The sequence below is a fragment of the Candoia aspera genome, chromosome 2 (assembly GCF_035149785.1).
Source record: "Candoia aspera isolate rCanAsp1 chromosome 2, rCanAsp1.hap2, whole genome shotgun sequence".
In the NCBI taxonomy this organism is placed as follows: domain Eukaryota; kingdom Metazoa; phylum Chordata; class Lepidosauria; order Squamata; family Boidae; genus Candoia; species Candoia aspera.
Window position 1 is genome coordinate 192930860 of NC_086154.1, and position 18859 is coordinate 192949718.

An 18859-nucleotide genomic window follows, 5' to 3' on the forward strand; every position below is an offset into this window, starting at 1 on the left:
ATTCTATTGGTCTTATATTCTGCATTATGTGTCTTAATTATATCTTGAAAAATTAATAATAAATTTTAAAAAATGAAGATAATTAACTTCAAGCCTATCTTTTTCTCAGCTCTAGTGGCTACACCATCCATAGCATCTTCCCTCACCTCATGATACTTCACAGGCAACGGTAATCACAACAGAGATGCACAGGTGATCTCCACAGTTCAGTACATTATAGGGACTGCCACAGAAGCAGATGGAGCACAAGAGATTTGATAGTTCTCCATATCAGGACATTGGTTTCTTCTCAAACCACAGGAAGTTTCTCCCTTGCTTAGTTTCAGGGGATTCATTTGACTCCTTCTCCTGACCATCTTCTTATTGACAATGAGAAGGAAGAGACATTGGTGGCGCTGCGGGTTAAACCGCTGCGCTGCTGAGCTTGCCGATCGGAAGGTCGGCGGTTCGAATCCACGTGACGGGGTGAGCTCCCGTTGCTAGTCCCAGCTCCTGCTCACCTAGCAGTTCAAAAACATGCAAATGTGAGTAGATCAATAGGTACCGCTTCGGCGGGAAGGTAATGGTGTTCCGTGTCATCATGCCGGCCACATGACCACGGACTGGTCTATGGACAACGCCGGCTCTAATGGCTTAGAAACGGAGATGAGCACCGCCCCCTAGAGTCGGACACGACTGGACTTTATGTCAAGGGAAACCTTTACCTTTACCTAAAATCACTCTTACCAGACAAAGAAATAATTTAGTTTGCTTCATTTGCCCATGCCGTGCAGTCACCAACAGGAGACTGGTCACAGGGTGATTGTTTCTCTGTTGCATTCCAGTGCAGTCTTTCCAGGGCATTTGGGTCTACATGATTCCAGTAATCAGGTCCTCCTGCCTCTTTCTGATAGTTGTGTGATGTTAGATTCCAATAGGGATGAAGGCAATCTGGGAAGAACTGTAGGCTCATACTTCCCTATAGTATACATAGCTTATTCAAGCCAGATTTATACTCAAGGGTTACTAGGCAAGGCACCTTGACTATTGAAATTGGATCATTTGATACCTTCTTGCCCATCCTCCGGAGACTAAGGAAAGGGACGTTCTGATATCTTGACTAAAGAGACATAAACAGAGCTAGCTGTACCTTTTTCCATTTTTTTCCTCAAGCCAGCCAACCAGCCAAGCTGAAAGCTATCCCAATTCAGGCAAAGAAATTTCTTTCTCTGCTAAAGGGCATCATCAAGCTTATTATAGATGAGCCCATTGCTGTACTTGTTGCATCTCTTGGATGTGCCTAAGGAGGGCAGGAATTCACCATGGGGAAGGGGGCCCCTAGGCAGCATGTTTGCTTTAAGCAGTACCAGAAACGGTTAAGCACCTCTGAAAAAGCATGTGTCAACTCAATAGATTAGCAGAATGTTTGTCCATACTTTTGATGGATGGTCTCTATGTTTTGCTTAGGCTTTAGCTTCCAAGTTCTCTGGCTCATGCACTGGTATTAGATGTTCAACTAGGGAAGGATGTGTAGACATTACTGACCTCAATCCCGTGGAACTATGGAAAAGCCAAGCAAATAAAATAGCTGGGTTTGCCCATAGAAGAGGTTCAAATCAGTGGAGATAGCTGGGTTTCCAGGTTGTATTAGTTTTACTGTCATGTTCACCGTTCCAATGTTGCCGGTACATCGTAACGTTTCGCATGTCATTTGGCTGATGCGTGTTTCGTCTGGGAGGGGAGGAGGATTCCATCTCGTGGGATTGTTATATGTTGGCAGCTGGATTGGAATATGTTTGGGTTATCTCGTGTGTTCAAGGTTCCTTTCCCAGGACATCAGCAGCACCTGGGGGGAGGGGGGCGTTTGCAACGGCAGGGCGAGGGGCGGGATTACGTTTGAGCCGAGGGTTTTTAGTTTGTATTTGGCGCACTTTTACTCATTCTCAGCTTTCCCTGTATTTGCATACTATTCTTTTAATAAATCAGATATCATTAAGTTACTGCTTGTGAGTCTGAGCCTATTAGAGTAGGCAATCATTACATTTACAAACTGGCCACCAATTAAAGTAAACATTACCTAACCCTTGACCCAAGATTTTCTGAGCTGCAGGAAAATCAAGAAAAACTATTTGGCTTCCAAGGGCTTATATGAGTGTCACCAGTGAGGGTAGTTCAGCCTTCTCTGGGTGTTTGAGTTGGTTTTAAAAGTGAAATGCTTACTTCTCATCAAAAAGAACACACTCAGCCCCATTGTGGGAGAGGGATTAATCGGTAAAATGGGTGCTTAAGCCTCTGCAAACCTTAACAGCTTATTTTGACCCTTCAAATCATGCCCAAAGAACAAGGCAGAATCTTTAGTCCTACATAGCACCAGGAGGTTGGATTCTGCAAATGGGAAGCAGGATGTGCAATGCTGAAATCTGCCATTTCCTCAAGTCTTTCTTTTTTCTTGAGCTTCAAAGTGCTTCCATTGGCAAGAGTAGGTACTTTTATGAGTCAACTCATTTATGAAATGCCTGGATAGGGCTACACTCTTAACAGCAACACATCTGGATCATTATCCTTTATTTCAGCAGTGAAATAGCTTTAGCTTTGCAATTTGAGGAAAGGAGTCAAAATTATGTGGAAAAAATTAGAGGAAACAAAGTTCTTAAAAATATTTAATACTCTGATATCTTAGTATACATTTAAAGCAAATTATTCTGAAAGCTAGCATACTGGACCACAGACCAATTAGCAAATAAAAGTACAGAAGTGTTTTACAAAATACAACCTATTTATATAAAATGATATAGATTTTAAAAAGTTCTAAAAAGCAGTAGTTGTGATATTATCACTTTACTCAACAGCAGCAGTCTTATCTGTGCATTTTTTTCTAAAGCAAGTCACAGCAATTGTTGGTATCATGGTAAACCATTATGATAAAATGAATAGCAACTCTGGAAAAGGAAGAATCAGGAGGAGTCTTGTAGTACCTTTTTATATTAACAGATTTTATTAAAACACATACACTTTTGTGGGCTACAGCTCACTTCATCAGAAGCATGCTGTGGCTCATGAAAGCTAATGCTTTTTAATAAAATCTGTTAAGCTGAAAGGTGCTACTGGATTCCTCTTGATTTTTGGCTATCATACACTAACACAGCTCTCTTCCTACAGTGGAATAGGAAAGAAACTGAGAACATTGCTGTTGCACGAATTGTATAATATAATGTTTAAATGACATGTACAAAACTATTATCGCAGAGTTACAGACATTTTTTGAAACGCACTAATTTTCAAAAGAGATACTGGTTGTTGTTATTGTATTTGAATTGTATGAGCGACTAAGAGTTATCTGAAAGCACAAATGAAATCAAGATCTCATGCATATGGACAAGAACCAGAGACAGGTGCAATAGCTCAGCAAACACATTAATTTTTTTGAGAAGCCTCCTCTCTTGAAAGCCTCTTATGTCTTTTAAAAAGTTGCACCTGAACATTTTTAAAGCAGTCTCCAATCCAGCCTGAAAGACTGTATCCAGAAATACAGTTTTAAGAAACTTCCATGAAAATGTGGAAATATTTTTGCCAAAAAGCAGAATCTGCTTGAATTTCCATTTAAACAGTGCCAAAGTGAAATTAATAAAATGAAAAAGAAATTTGGACAAAGCTTAATTTTTGACAGCACTATCCTATACATGCTCACTTAGAAATAAATCTCACTAAGCTCAAAGGGATTTACTTCGTGCAAGTGTCTATATGACTGCAACAATGGAAATTCAAAACAGAGTAGGTTTCAAAACTCTTAAAATACTCCAAATATTTCTTAAGTATCTGAAATTCCTTATATCAGGAAACTAGAATATTTCAATTCTACTAGATCAAACAAAAAAAATACTCACTTGAAAAAATAACATTATGGAAGATCTTTTCCTTGCATTACACAAAATTCCCTGAGTTTTTTTTTCTTTATATGGAACATGAAATCCTTGATCAGATGGATGAAGTTCGATAATGATCAGACTGCTGCATATGTTTATCCTGATGCCTAGTGTTGCTTTAAACCTGATGCTACTATAATTTGGTTAACATGGGAATCCCCCCACCAAGCCATTTACCACAATATTTTACAAAACCAAAATGCAGTTTCTGTATAATAAATTCTAGATCAATGTACAAATGTGCAATGTATTGACCAAAGCCATTAAAAATATACACCAACTGTCTCTTAAAATGCTAATTATTTGAAAATTTTCAGCCATCAAAGGATAACAGACGTTTACAAAATATAACTATTTACAATTTCAACTTCCCTGCCCCTAGTTGCTTAGCATATTTCCCTACTCTTTAAAATAAAATTAAGGTTTTACCTGAGCAAATTAGATACTGGGATGCCTCCTCTCATGCAGGGGCTTCCTAACACCTCCCACCAATAGAACTACTGTTTGTACATGGATTCTCCAAAATACATGGGACCTGTACCCCTACTAGCAAGCTAGACTGAGGCTATGCCAGACCTACTCAGTCCCCTTTGATGCATATGCCAGTGCTCACAGCGGCACAAAACAATTGTAAACTGGCACTCACAGGCTGGACATCTGCATTTTGAGGTACTTGTTTAATCCTATACAAGATTCACATTGCTGCACCTTCTTCTATGCTTGAGGTAGGTACGTAAGTAAACTGACTAGAGGCTTACAGAACATGGCCACCTACCCTACATTTTGCCAAACATTCAAATGCACTTCAAGTTTTAATTTGGCTTTTATAGCAAAGAACCACTGCTTCTTTGACCAAACTTACTCATTTGATATTAGGAATTTAACTGAACTCAAATTTACCTAAAAGATCCCTTACGTTTCAAAAGCAAGACTTGGCGGTCAAACTATGGAACAAGGTAGAATATCCAATTCACTTGCTTTCCTCTGAATTACTATGGTCAACCCTTAAGTTGCCATACAGTTTGAAGACACAAGAGTGCCAGAAAGCGCTTACTATTTTGCAAGCATGAAGTTGTGCCACTGATACTGACAAGCATGAATCTGCAGTGACTAACACTTATTTCACAATTTAGGCAGTATAATGGCAACCAAGCCCTATTACATGGCTGAAGTTACTTACAGCCAAATGGCCCAATATCTCAAGAGAAGATGGGCCATGTTTGTCCTGGTAACATCAGAGACATATTTCTGTTGTTAGGTGAATGAGTCATCCTATGAAAGTTAAGGAAATGACAAGATTAACAAGGATTAAGCTGCTACAAGATGGTTTCGATCTTTGTACCTTTAGGAGACATAGCTAGAGCTTTACAAATCCACACACACCAATGTAGGAAAATAGACTGCTATATGCTTATTTAAAAAGGCAATTTTAACAGGTTTTCTTTTTAGAGGTACTTATTTGTTCCCTTTTTTCCCCAAAATATATACATCATACCACCTCAACATGTATCTGCTTCTCTCACTGGCCAGCCACTGGCTCAGATAGGCATATAGACAGTTGCTCAATCAAGTACTAAAAATATGGTTTGTTCTGTTCACTGGAGCCATAATGCCTTGACATTGGGAAAACTACCCAAACCCATTACAAAAATGCAAGCCCTTGTGTAAGCCATGAAAAAGGATGCCAAACCGTTCTGTTTTCTACCGAGAAGGCAAACAGGAATTCCAGGGAGCTTTTTGGAATGTAGTTAATGGCCACTCAGATTGCCTTTGTGAATACCAGTAGGGCATATGCCTCTTCTGCATCTTTTGGAGGAATCTGCTTCTGGGTGCCATGTTGAAAATATGGGGATATTCCGTGATATAAAGGTCACTCCAAGAACCAGTTGTGTTATCTTCCTCTCTCACCTTGATTGATAACTCTTTGCTTCTCTACTACACTTCCACTGTCTTTTTATATTTAATGCATATTCTCAAAGAACTGCATAATCATATATAAGAAATACACATTAGGCGAAGGAACAAATTAATCTCATCTACTTACGGAAAGCACAATGGACAAATGGGGAGTAAAAGACAGATTAGGCAGAATCAGTACAAGTGACCAGGTGAATTTGAAGTCCATATGCATTGCTAAGCTTCAGTTCAAAACATTTGTTCCTCTTGAAAGTTACGTTTTTGGGAATGTGAAAATTTTTAACAGTTGTGCTGAAACTGAATCATACAAATTCTGCATGTAATCTACTGTTTAAGAGCACAAATCTATATGTCTTCTTAAAATAAGTCCCACAGAAATTAATTGGGCATACCCCATGTACAGGATACAGGATGGCAGCCTAAATTATCTTCAGCTCAGAAAAAAAATTATGTAGACCAACTCTCCATTTTTCCATAACTTTTCTTCTTGGCATTTTTATTTGCAAATCTGTATTAGGTGATCCTGACTAACCACGGTTTTACTTTTTTAAAAAAGGAACTCCTTTTTCTATCGAAGAGCTTTCCGTTGGTGCATCGTGGCATTCCTGATGAAGAAACTAAGCAGAGATCTTCACCATGTGCAAGTTCTGATGGGATGATTTCCCTAAAGTCTCTGTCTTCAAAGATGGATGGGAAGGCCAATAATCTGCAACTGCCTAAGGAGCAAAGTACGTTTGCTCTGCATGTTTTCATGTCCCTTTGGATGAATTCCAGTATTTTCATCCACCCATGCTTTCCCTTATGAAATCCACTCTCAAAGCAAGATCCCTAAAAGATGGTCGCAGACTTGAATTATTATTCCAGCACTCTGCCATGATGGCATAAACCTTGGTAAGAGAAAAACATCAATATGAGATCATCATCATCATCATCATCATCATCGCAGCAGCAACAATGGCAATAACAGTAATAGCAATAACAACAACAATAATGCATTAAGAATCATAAGGAGCTGCTTATTTTATTTGAGACGATTAATAACCTTGGGACCAAAGACACTGAATACTTTGGTATACTATACATTATCTCATATAAAAATCTTCCTCTCTTAGCATCTTCTCCCTTGATATTCTTTCTACTAAATACATCTCATTCATACGCATACAATTCCTTCATTAAGCAAGAACAAGAATGAGGCACTGGCTTAGCCTATATGATTTTACAGAAAGAGAATAAAACTTAGCAAATAGTTGTAAACTGTACTATGGGAAAACCAGGAATTGATTACTTTCCCCAACTTCTATGTCTTCTTCTTTATCTTACCTATTAACTTTCTTCTATTGCCAATGAGGCCCATGATGGACATCATAATACTTAACTACGGAGAAAGAAAAATTCTCATTCCATTCAGCCATGAGGTTGTATCTAATTTAATATCCCTTATCGAGTAAATTTGGGGAAGCTTTGTTATACACATAAGATCATTCCTTTTTTTCAAAAAGGACTTCTATATTCTCTTTTGAGAATAGTTTCATGACATTTTACATTGGGAAGCGAAAATAATCTTAGGTAAAGGTAAAGGCTTCCCTTGACATTAAGTCCAGTCGTGTCCGACTCTAGAGGGCGGTGCTCATCTCCGTTTCAAAGCCGAAGAGCCGGCGTTTGTCCATAGACGCTTCCATGGTCATGTGGCCGGCATGACTACACGGAACGCCGTTACCTGCCCGCCGAAGTGGTACCTATTAATCTACTCACATTTGCATGTTTTCGAACTGCTAGGTTGGCAGGAGCTGGGACTAGCAACGGGAGCTCACCCCGTCATGTGGATTCGAACCACCGACCTTCTGATCGGCAAGCTCAGCAGCTCAGCGGTTTAACCCGCAGCGCCACCGTGTCCCCTTGAAAATAATCTTACCAACGTCAAATAGAGAAATAGAGAAAACATGTTATTTGACAGCTTTGCTATTTGTTACATTCAGACTGAATGTAACAAATGTAACAAATTTGTTTAACAAATCATTTGTCACCATAATAAACATCCACTGGAATATTTATTCAGGAATGTACCTTGCTCAATGTATCTGGTGGTATTAGATTTTAAACAAAATATAGGACTTCTAACAGCCAGGAAGCTTTTTAGACTGAAAACATGGATTCCAGATGGGATTACTGACAGTGAAATTATTATATTTCTAGGCTGCTGCTTTGTTTTTAATCGAAACTGCTAATTAGAAATTGAACTATTTTTTGATTTTGTAACAAACCTACTGAGAGGTAGAAACTGATCACAAAACTACAGGTAGTCCTTGCTTAGCGACCACACATTCAGTAGCCATTCAAAATTACGACAGGACTGAATGAGGGGGACTTATGACTGGCCCTTGAAGTTGCAGCCATCGCAGCATCCTCGCGGCCGCATGACCGTGATTTGGGTGCTTGGCAACCAGCCTGCAATTACAATCGTTGCAGTGTTCCGCAGTCACATGATCATCACTTGCAACCTTCCCTGCCACCTTCCCATAAGCAAAGTCAAAGGGGAACCTGGCAGGAGGTCACAAGTTGCTCCTGGCGCTTTTTCTCCCAAGGAGACCCCAGATGGCAGGAGGATCTTGTATTCCATAGTGCCTACCTGCGGCACCCGCCTATAGCTCTCGCTTGCTGGCCTGCTGGCCTGGGATGCAGTTTCAGTGGTGTAAGCAAGTGCTTCTGGATTACTGCCTCTTCCCACAATGCGGTCACATGAGGTCCTCACTTAATGACCCATGCCATCCTAGCTTAATGATGGCAATGGAGACTGCCTGGTTTGCTGTCACTAAGTGATGCGGTCATGTGACATCAGGCTTTACGACTGCATTGCTTAACAACGGAAATTCCGGTCCTAATTGCTGTGGTAACTCAAGGACTATCTGTAGTCCTATGACAAGTAAATATAAGCAATCTTTCTCTGATGAAACCCTCTCTACTAACTATAGAAACAATTCAGGCATACTCATTACATGTAAGGTACAACCCAATACCTCATCAGGGCATCCGTCAGGTCTTGGCAGCCTTCCATTATTCTTCAAAAGCTCTATCAAATGGAATACAATCATCTGGTTTTGCTTATCATTTCCAATCATGCGCATGAACTCCTAAAATAAAAATCTAAAGCTGAATTGTTGTAAGAATAATGATAAAGTTCTAGGATTATTTACTATTTATCTTTCTTTGTGAAATTTGGATATCAAGGCAGGTAATAAATACAGATGAAGTAACAATAATCTTAGGGTCAGTGCACACCTTTACTTAAAATTCAGGTAGATTTTGCACACCTTTACTTAACATCCATATAAATGTAAGATAGTGAAAAGCTTACTCCCTATTTAGGTAAGAAATGACAAGTCCAGCATTTTGAAATGGGCTAAAAAAATTGACCAAGGACTGTTATAGCAAGGAAATCATATGTCCCCCATAACTGGCTTCTATCTACAGTCTGGGTGCAGAAATATGGATCAGCTGAAGTTTCTAAACATCTGTCAAAGGTCTTAAGGAGTATAATTAATATACAACTCAAGCTTGTGCCATAATGGTCTGATTTGACATCTCTAACAATAAGAGCAGTTGGCCTACTAGCTTTAGTTCTGCAAACCCTGCTTACTACTTGCCAAATTATGAGCAATACCACTTAGGGCTGAATTCGGGAGTATACTGAAATGTAAACCTGAGCCTTCAAGGCAAATGTATCTCCAACAAATGTATGTTAAACCTCTGTTCTCTGATGTGTTTTATCTGAATTAATCTTTAGTTTATTTGACTGCATTCACTGGTATCAGCTAATGGTTTCAAACCTGAACTGTTTCCTTAAGTTATAAAGGAAGGAAATGGAGTTGGATGACATCAAGATACCAATAGCAATGAATCCCGAAATTTTGAACAGACTTTCAGAACAACTTAATGAATAGGAGACAAGTTCAAAACCAGATGGATCCTACAGATCAATGGCATGGCATCTAACGGGAATCTCCCCAGAGTGCCAATCTCCCAAGAAAGTCCAAGGTCATTTTAAAACCGTAACAATAATCTTATGCACTGTCCATAAAATTATTGTTTTCAAGACCCATCTTAGCCGGGCAGTGTGAAGCAGGACTATTCCACTATCTTTGCTGAAAGAGCAGCACTGCTCTCAGTGTTCCATCAATTGCACCTCGCATCAGCCAGTGCATCTGACAGAGAGAGAAGGGCCATTCCATTAGTCACAGTGAGAAATCAGCTCTATTTGGTTCTTCCTCTCTTTGAAATTTTTCCATTCAATCTGGTAATTGTAAACACTTCGTACGTTTAAATATTTACACTGCTTGCTTTCCTTTTCCTCCATATTCTTTTTTTTTCTTGCATTTCTCTTTTGAACACAGCAAAAACACATTTCAGGCAAGCTGTTCTGGAAATCTTTTCAACTGAAGACCTGGGAAAAAGTGCTTCAAGCAAATGAAGAGTGCTTTTGCATTATGTGCTTCAAGCATGATCTGTCATGAGTGCCGTTGAGCTGAAGACATCAGCACAACGGCACACATGACAATAACGAGGAAGCAGAGGAAGGGGCTCAAGGTAAGCATAGCACGCACAACAACAGCCACAGACTCTAGCCGGAGGAAGCAGCCATCAGCTCACAAAGCAGAAAGAAGAAAAGACAAAGGCTAAGCGGATCGCGAGGCACACCCAAGCTGTTAGCACAAGCGCAACGGAGATCGCCCAGCTGACAGCAATCACCGGCTGAATGAGGAAACCGATGATGGGCGATCCCGGGGCACCAGCTGGGGCCTCGCAACCCTTCACCTACCGGCAAGACAGCATGCGGGACAAAGGGGGGATGACGTAACCCTGGGTGAGGGGGCGCTGACCGGCGCGGGGTATTTAAACCCTGCACCGGCGCGCTCCTCTCACTCTCAGCTTTTTTCGCAACTGACACTACGTACGAAATAAACCGGAACCTGCTCTCCTATGAATCAGCGTCTGTGTTTTACTCTGCGGTAGGCAGTGCATGACATGATCTTTCAATGAGTCCCTGGTAATACTATATTTGACTCAAGGTACTTTTGGAGGTATGGCAGAAACATGTAAGAAAGTAGGGTGTGCTGCCCAGAAACGAATCTTGTAAGTCAAGAAGATAACTACAGCACTATACTTCCACATATAAAAATGATGTAGGCACATACACATTACTTACCGCTGGAGGGCTTTTATTCTTGTCTATATAAGTGAAGAGTTCATATAAAACCACACCAAAGCTCCACATGTCTGAGGCCACAGAAAACTTGTTGTCTGTTAATGATTCCAGAGCGTACCTGCAGGATAAAATCAGAGGACTCAAAAGTCTGCAAATGCAAATATCACTTTGTTCATAACCATGTTTAGTGACCTTTTTGTTGAGCAATTTATTATTGTTAAAAGCCAGAACTCTTATGAAATAGTCTATTGCATTCTTCTAATTTAGAATCAATCAGCAGTCAGAAACATACCAAAATATAGGACTCTCTCCTGGCTCCTTTACTTTGTAATACTCTTTATCCTGTGGCAAAACTTTTGTCAAGCCGAAGTCTCCAATTTTAACTCTGTTTTCATTCTCCACCAAGATATTTCGTGTTGCCAGATCTCTATGTACATATCTTTTTGAACCCAGATACTCCATGCCCTATGTATAAATGAAATGATAAAAGTAAAATTAATTGGTTTAGTGAGCACCAAAGATTTGGTGGAAGACATTATGAGTCATGTAGCTAATTTTCTGAATATTGGACACTTCTTTCAATATCATCTCATTAAGCTGATCAAGAATAAGGTACTGTAAATGATCAAAAATTGTCTTGTACTATCAGGGGGGGAAAAAAAGAATTTTACAACAGAATGTTGAACAGCAAGTTCAAAGTTGATTATAACTCACCATTTTCTGTCAATTACCACTAGATGTCATCTTTGTCTTTGTCAAGCGATGGGTCAGAATGATGAAATGAATTGTTCGGCTGTTAGCCTTGTTTCAGCATGCACTGATTTGTATACACTACAACTGACATTTACTATTCTTTGACATGCTATGGCAGAATGAGGCTTTGGGAATCTCTGACCCAAGCTTTGCTTTCTTTTTTTTTAGTTTGTATAATTCTGTTTTTAGCCCACTAAGAAATTAATATCAACTATTGCAATGTATTATTTACCTGCTTCGGATAAAAGCAGAAGGAATCAATCAATCTTTTATTACGGTCACAGACCAGAATTGTAGAAAGAATTATTTCTGTTCCTGGATATCTTTCAGTGAAAACCCATTGAAGTAAGATTTTGGATCTTGTATGTGACTGTGACTGCAACATTGCTAAAATTAAATCAGTATGGGCCTTTTTGGCCCCTGAAATAAATGACTTATAAAAAAACAGGATACAAATAAAAGCATGGTTTGCAATGTCAGCGTACCAGAGCTTTCAAGTAGCTCCAAATGTAAAATCAATTACTGCTGTTATAATCAAGGGAACGCACTGCATCAGCCAACAAGTGGAGAACTGTGCTTATGTGTAATGTAAATGTTATTACAGAAGACAAAGGATGAAAATGTTTTGCTATTTTGCCTCCTGTTTCTTCCCTCTAGTCAAACTTCCTTCCACAGTGGGTTTATCTGCAAGCTGTATGGGATGTTGCCAGGGTCTAGTTGGGACTGCCTGCTATTAGCGCAAACTGTTACCAGTCCCAGCAAACATCTTGTTACCAGTATCACTTTTGCTGTCACTATGCAAAAGAACCCTCCTCACTTTCCAAAATTCAAGTGGCCCATTTTCTGACTGAAAAGAAAGATTTTGGAAATTGACAGGTGGCAGCAGCAGCAGCAGCAGCAGCAGCAGCAGCACATGCATTCAATCCTATCCAGATTTCATTTGCAGCTGCTAGGTAACATATAACTCCATCTAGTCCAACATACCATGCCCGAAAGTAGCCAAAATTCATATTATAGTACAATTTCAAAGCATGCCTTTCTTCTTCCTTTACCTTTTAGAACTAGAAATTATCCTGAGTGGAAGGAGAAAGGATTTGTAGTACAGTAACACTGTGAAGAGCTGGGCCTCACTCCAGATTAACGTAAGAGAACAGAGAAGGGGCGGGTTGGTCTGCCTGGCTCTTCAGCACAAGTCTTACCTCCTTCCTCACAGTCCCTACTGTGGCAACTTCCCACAATCTGGGGAGACCTGCCTGACACTGACACCCCCATTTTTTAAACAAACGATATAGATAGATAGATAGATAGATAGATAGATAGGTAGTTTAAATACACACACACACACACACACACATTTTTTAAACAATATCTACACTTTTCTTTAGGAGGTGGTAGGTGGGACCTCCTCTTTTTCTCTTCGCTTCTGGCCTTTCTATAGCTAATAGGGGAGTCAGGAGACATGATCAGCTAAACTCCTGGTCAGAATGAGGCTACTAATTTCAGGAGTTTCAAATGATTTATTATCTAAATTAAAAATTAATGAACCACTTTATCATGGAAAGGGTAGCATTTTTTTTTAAAAAAAGGAGATCTGGATCCCTGCCAGCAGGAAGGATCCTACATGCTCATATATGCACATCCATACACCTACACACACACCCCGGCAGAATAAAATAGTAGTGAGGACATGAAGTACAGCTCAGATCATTCATAATGCAAGTTAACAAAAGAAACAAATTGTACTGAGCTCCACGTTTTCCTAAATGATTAATTTCTTCCAAGTCACCAGTGCTCCATCTAGGATGGGAGTGGTGGGTCCTTATGTGGCAGAAGCCAGCAGAGAGAGATTCTGTCCTCTCATGATGGGAGGTGAAGAACAAAAATGGCCCTGTCCCTCCCTTTTTAAAACCTCACTGGAGTGACAGCCATCAACTGCCCAGCTTCTGACTGCAAGCTTGGAATCTAGTTTCCCCTAAACAGGTCTCTGCCCCATGTCAAGAGTGGGAGACTTAATTTTGACTGATTAATTTGTTTGTATCTGGATATATGAGAGCTTCCTCCCTCTTTACTACAATTATGAACACTGTTTCCCTGGCATTTTAGTAATTTACACAAGAAGGCTCAACACTTAGCGATCTTACAGCTCTTCATGAAATGAAAGGTTCATTAAAAAGCTACTTCAGAGGAGAATGGAATAAGAAGTATCACTATCAAGGGCAGAGAAAAATTAGTTGACACACAGTGCAATCCCACTCTATACCTATGGTCAATTACAAACGGTTTGCACTGTTAATACATTATAGAGCATAACCTCTCTGCCATATTCTCTGGCAGCCACAGAAATGTCTTCCCTCCACCCTCATCAGCCAGATGAATAGGAAACTAGTGCATTAAACTGCTTTTCACTATTAGAAACTAGCATCAGGGGACTTCTAGATGTATTTAAAAAAATAAAAAATAAAATAAGCAAGCAAGAGGAGTCAAGATTGTGTTATGAGAAACAGACTGATTATAGAAAGGGGATGGATCTATTCTGTGTTACTGACAAGGGGAAAAAAAACAATTCCCTACAAGAATATTTAAGGTCTAGAGTTTATGGAAAACAATTAAGAGTTTAATTCTGTTTAATCCCATAGCAGGTTCAGGAGGGTTAATTAATTTATTACCTTACATATCTGAGAAGCATATTGTAGGAGTTTCTTATGATCCAGCCTGTCCTTGTGTTTCTGGAGATAATCCCGTAAACTTCCATAGGGTAAATATTCCATTATCAACTTCAAATTCCTCCGCCCTTTCCAAACAAACACAAATATTTAGAACTATAGTTTAAAATGATTTGTCCATATACAGTACTGAAATTCTCCTGCATGAGGCTAATCTTGACCTGATTATGGCCAGCAAATACATTTCTAAAAAAGAAGGGAAGCATCACAATAATTTTCTCTCTTCAGGTAACAGCATGCGCTAATCTAGAAATATCACTGAATGGTAGATGATCCTTAATATACATTAAAGCTTCAGAACATTGCACTTAAAGCTCTAATTCCATACAATTACTCCATGCCAACAAAACAGAAAACAGCGATTAGTTGAGCAAAAGCTCAATAACTAAAGACATTATATCATCAGTATGCTGATGATACCCAATCACATCTTTCAACCCTGGGCCAGCCAAGGGAGGCTGTTGAGATTCTGTTCCAGGGCCTGGAGGCTGTTTGGGTTTGGATGGGTAAGAACCATCTCTGACTCAAAGCTATCAAGACCAAGTGGTGGTGGGGGTTTGGGTCACCCAGATCTGGGGATATTCTATATGTGACCTTGGATGGGGTTGCACTTTCCCATTCAAGAGCAGTGTGTGATCTGGGGGTCTTTCTGGACTCACAGCTTTGGTTCGATGAGCAGGTGGCAGCTGTAGCCAGGAAGGCCTTTGCACAGCTTTATCTGCTATGCCAGTTGTGTCTGTTCCTTGATCACACAATCACTCATGCCCTGGTCACTTCACGGCTTGACTATTGCAATGTGCGCTATGTGAAGCTGCCCTCGAAGACTGCCCAGAAGCTTCAACTGGTCCAGAATGAAGCAGCATGGGCAGTGATGGACATACCTTGAAATGCCTATTTAACACATCTACTTTGTGACCTGCATTGGCATTCCAGATGTGATGCAAGGTGCTGGCTGTTACCTTAAAAGCCCTACACGGCATAGGGCCTGGTTTCTTGAGGGACCACCTGTCTCCCAAAGTATTTGCCCAGCTGATTCGATCTAGCAGGGTTGGCATGCTCCAGGTTCCTTCAATTAAAGAATGCCATCTATTGGGACCTTAGAAGTGCACCTTCTCTGTAGTAGTGCCTGCCTTCTGGAATGAGGTTCTCCCTGAGCTTCAAATGGCCCCCACCATACTGATGTTTCAAATGGATCTGAAGTGAGGGTGAGTGAGGCTCCCTTAGATCCTTTTTTTCCATTCCAGTCTGGTTTCTGTCATCTTGCTATCTTTTATTCCTTATTTCTGTTTCTGACTGTATCTTTTAAAAAAGGTTTTTACTTGTGAGCTGTGCAGAGTCATTAGGAGATAGGTGGGACACAAATTTAAGGAGGGAGGGAGGGCGGGCATATAACTTTCTATTCCGCACTAACAGCAAGACAGAAATATGAGAAAACTAAAGCAACAACTTCTGCTCTTCCCTGGCCAATGAACAAGATCTTAATCTGAGCATCAGACACGCCCTCAATAAAACAAGTGTCTGAAATGAAATCACACCTTTCTCAAACTATTAATATAGAGAAACATGTAGCACCCACATATTGTTGAACTATAACTCCCAATAGCCCCAGACAGCCTGGCTAACATGAGGAATAGTGTTGAGGATGGCCCCAAGCTCACCACCTTGATACCAGGTAGTGAACTTAGTAGCTTCTGTGACTATTAGTTTTGTGATTAAGGTAAGAAAGAGATGCCAGGATTATCTAGTTTGGTTTTTAAATACGATTACTTTGCTTCTAGCATCAATTAGCAGCTTTAAAAGTAAAGCAAAACAAGTTTTAGGTTTGACAGTACACTTTTTCCAAGCAAATATAAATATGTGCAATAGCTAAGAGATAATCTACTTTAGAAGCTATGAAAAAATAATTTTGCAATCATTTAAAAACTACAGCTAATCATAGTCTATTTCATGCAACAACTACAAAAAAGAAAAGAAAAAACCCCCCACAAATCAGGGGAAACAAATAAGCTTCTCAAATTTTGTGTGCAGCAGAAACTAACCAGAAATGTTAAGACAAAAACAAAAATGCTTCAATACGTTAACACCAAATATAACAAATCACCAACATATTTCTTAAGTAGGTAAAGAATAATGAGATTAAATGTGCAGGGTACCAGCACTATAGCACACTCCTTTGTATTTGACAATATTATCATGTTGCAGAGATTTGAGAATTTCAATTTCTCTTTCAAAATCTCGCAGATATTCTTCTGTGCTGTGCTGCAGCTTTTTCACAGCCACCACCTCCCCTGTATTGTCCTGCAGTGGATCATATCGACACATTTCCACACTGCCAAAATTACCCTGCAAAACAAAGAAATAGAAGCCTTTTGAAAAAGGGGTAAAAAGACAGAAAAGCGGGTACTATAAACTGTTCTTTCTGCACCAATGCAAGATTGGGGCTGATATAAGATGTGATCTGTCTAGCACTGTGCTGTGCAATATTCCAGCCATTAATGCAGGGCTTCTCAGCCAGGGTTCCGTGGAACTCTCAGGTTCCGTGACAGGTCACTAGGGGTTCCCTGGGAGATCACGATCTATTTAAAAAATTATTTCAAATTCGGGCAACTTCACATTGAAGAGGTACAGTAAGTTTCATTCTTTTAGTTTAAGAACATTGTTAATGCATATATACAGGCCTACCCATGGAACAAATGTAGTATTTTTGTAACTTCTGGCCTATATTTGAGCCTGAACGTGCAGGGGTTCCCCAAGGCCTGAAAAATATTTCAAGGGTTCCTCTGGGGTCAAAACATTGAGAAAGGATGCATTAATGGGACCTACCAGTGACTCAGTGAATATCCTGGTTCTGGTCTCAGGCAGGAATGGTATAATATTACAGAAGAATAGATTGCACAAGAGAACATCAGGGAATAAGCAGCAATGCTAAGGTAAAAATACAAATAGCCCTCCCAGTTTGCATTAATTCACAGTATATTCAAATAAAGGAAAACCAAATTACACAGAGAAAGAAAAAGAACAGGTTATGGCCCAGATAAATACACTCCCATATACCCTAGGAAGTGGTATACAAATCTATTCATTAAAAAAAATCTATTCATGAAAATACCTATGCAATATGAATTATTCTGATTAATGCACATCTATCATGGTCTTCCAATTTATACAGTATACAATTCTGAAAAAAAAATGGCATATCCCTGCAATAATATATCCAAGCTTCTTACCTTGCCAAGTTGCTGCAAGAATTTGAGGTGTCTCTCTTCAAAGTAAGTTGGGTCCCGTCCTTCAAAAGCTTCAGAAAACCCAAGAGCACCAATTCTCATATTTGGTAACATATCATTTTCTGTCAATAATTCATAATCTTGAAAAAGAAAAAGTTTCCCCAGTTATTTAAGTAAGTAATACAGGTTTTACATATATTACCTTATTGTTAACACTTACAACAAACGCTTGTCTAAAGTCAGTGTTACTATATCCATGTTCCAAAGGGAGGCTGAAAATCCAAGGGAATGGAGAATTATTTCCCCCATTTTACCTACCTGGAGTAAATAAACTGTTAAGATCACGTATAACTGCTCTGAAGGAGGGTCTGAAATCTGGTTCATATTCCATACAGTTGTTTATCAGATTTGCCAGTTCTGTCCAATTGGGAGCAGGAAGCTGATGCCTATCTTCATAAAATTGTAGCTTCTAGACATCGAGACATTATAAAGATTATTAATATAATTTTAGACTAATTTTAAGATGCTTTCTATAGCAAGAGAGATAATTGGCTACATTTCTTAGCATGTAACAAGTATAACACAAAAACTGTCCTGGCTCTTACACTCACAACTCAATTTAAAAGGATAGTAGGATTTTTTTTTTTTTTGCTAATTTCATAGCATTTATGTCTACTTAAATTTCTTCAACAATATTGTAAAACAAAAGTATTTATTCCTAGTGTACCTATTTCTTGCCAATCAGTAAGCATAGTCTACTGCTCAAATTATACATTTCCCCCAATTCCTCTTCCTCAAAAAGCCAATTATTTCAAATAAATAAATAAAGATTCACCAAATCTGCATAATGGGTGAGTCATCATAAATTAGCCAGTTAAAAGATGCCTCATGGAGCATTTACTAGAAGAGTCAGAACGTTTTCCCTGAATCAGTGATATCATAAACGAAACTGCTTAAGCCTTTTGAAATACCAGGCAAGATCTAGGGGTACCCCGTTTTCCTGTCCTGAACAGAAAATCACTTTAGAACTATTTAATAAATCACACTGAATTTTCTTAATAAGATTTTTAAAGCCTTACGTGATATCAAAAAGCTAAGACAAGTTGAACTTAATTAGTACTTGAATGAAGGACCACT

General features: G+C 39.3%; 1 protein-coding gene across 3 annotated transcripts in view; it reads right to left on the minus strand.

The window, feature by feature from the left end:
- Positions 1 to 2624: 2624 nt before the first annotated feature.
- JAK2 (Janus kinase 2) overlaps positions 2625 to 18859 on the minus strand; it is a 93645-nt gene continuing 77410 nt past the window's right edge. For all 3 annotated transcript variants that reach the window (XM_063295075.1, XM_063295076.1, XM_063295077.1), the window contains 8 exons: positions 18041 to 18191; positions 17726 to 17862; positions 16652 to 16841; positions 14442 to 14566; positions 11315 to 11487; positions 11023 to 11140; positions 8837 to 8950; positions 2625 to 6706 (listed from right to left, as the gene is read on the minus strand). In XM_063295075.1, coding sequence (XP_063151145.1) covers positions 6599 to 6706; positions 8837 to 8950; positions 11023 to 11140; positions 11315 to 11487; positions 14442 to 14566; positions 16652 to 16841; positions 17726 to 17862; positions 18041 to 18191 — 1116 coding nt within the window. In that variant the 3' untranslated portion in view covers positions 2625 to 6598. The remainder of the gene's footprint in view (positions 6707 to 8836; positions 8951 to 11022; positions 11141 to 11314; positions 11488 to 14441; positions 14567 to 16651; positions 16842 to 17725; positions 17863 to 18040; positions 18192 to 18859) is intronic.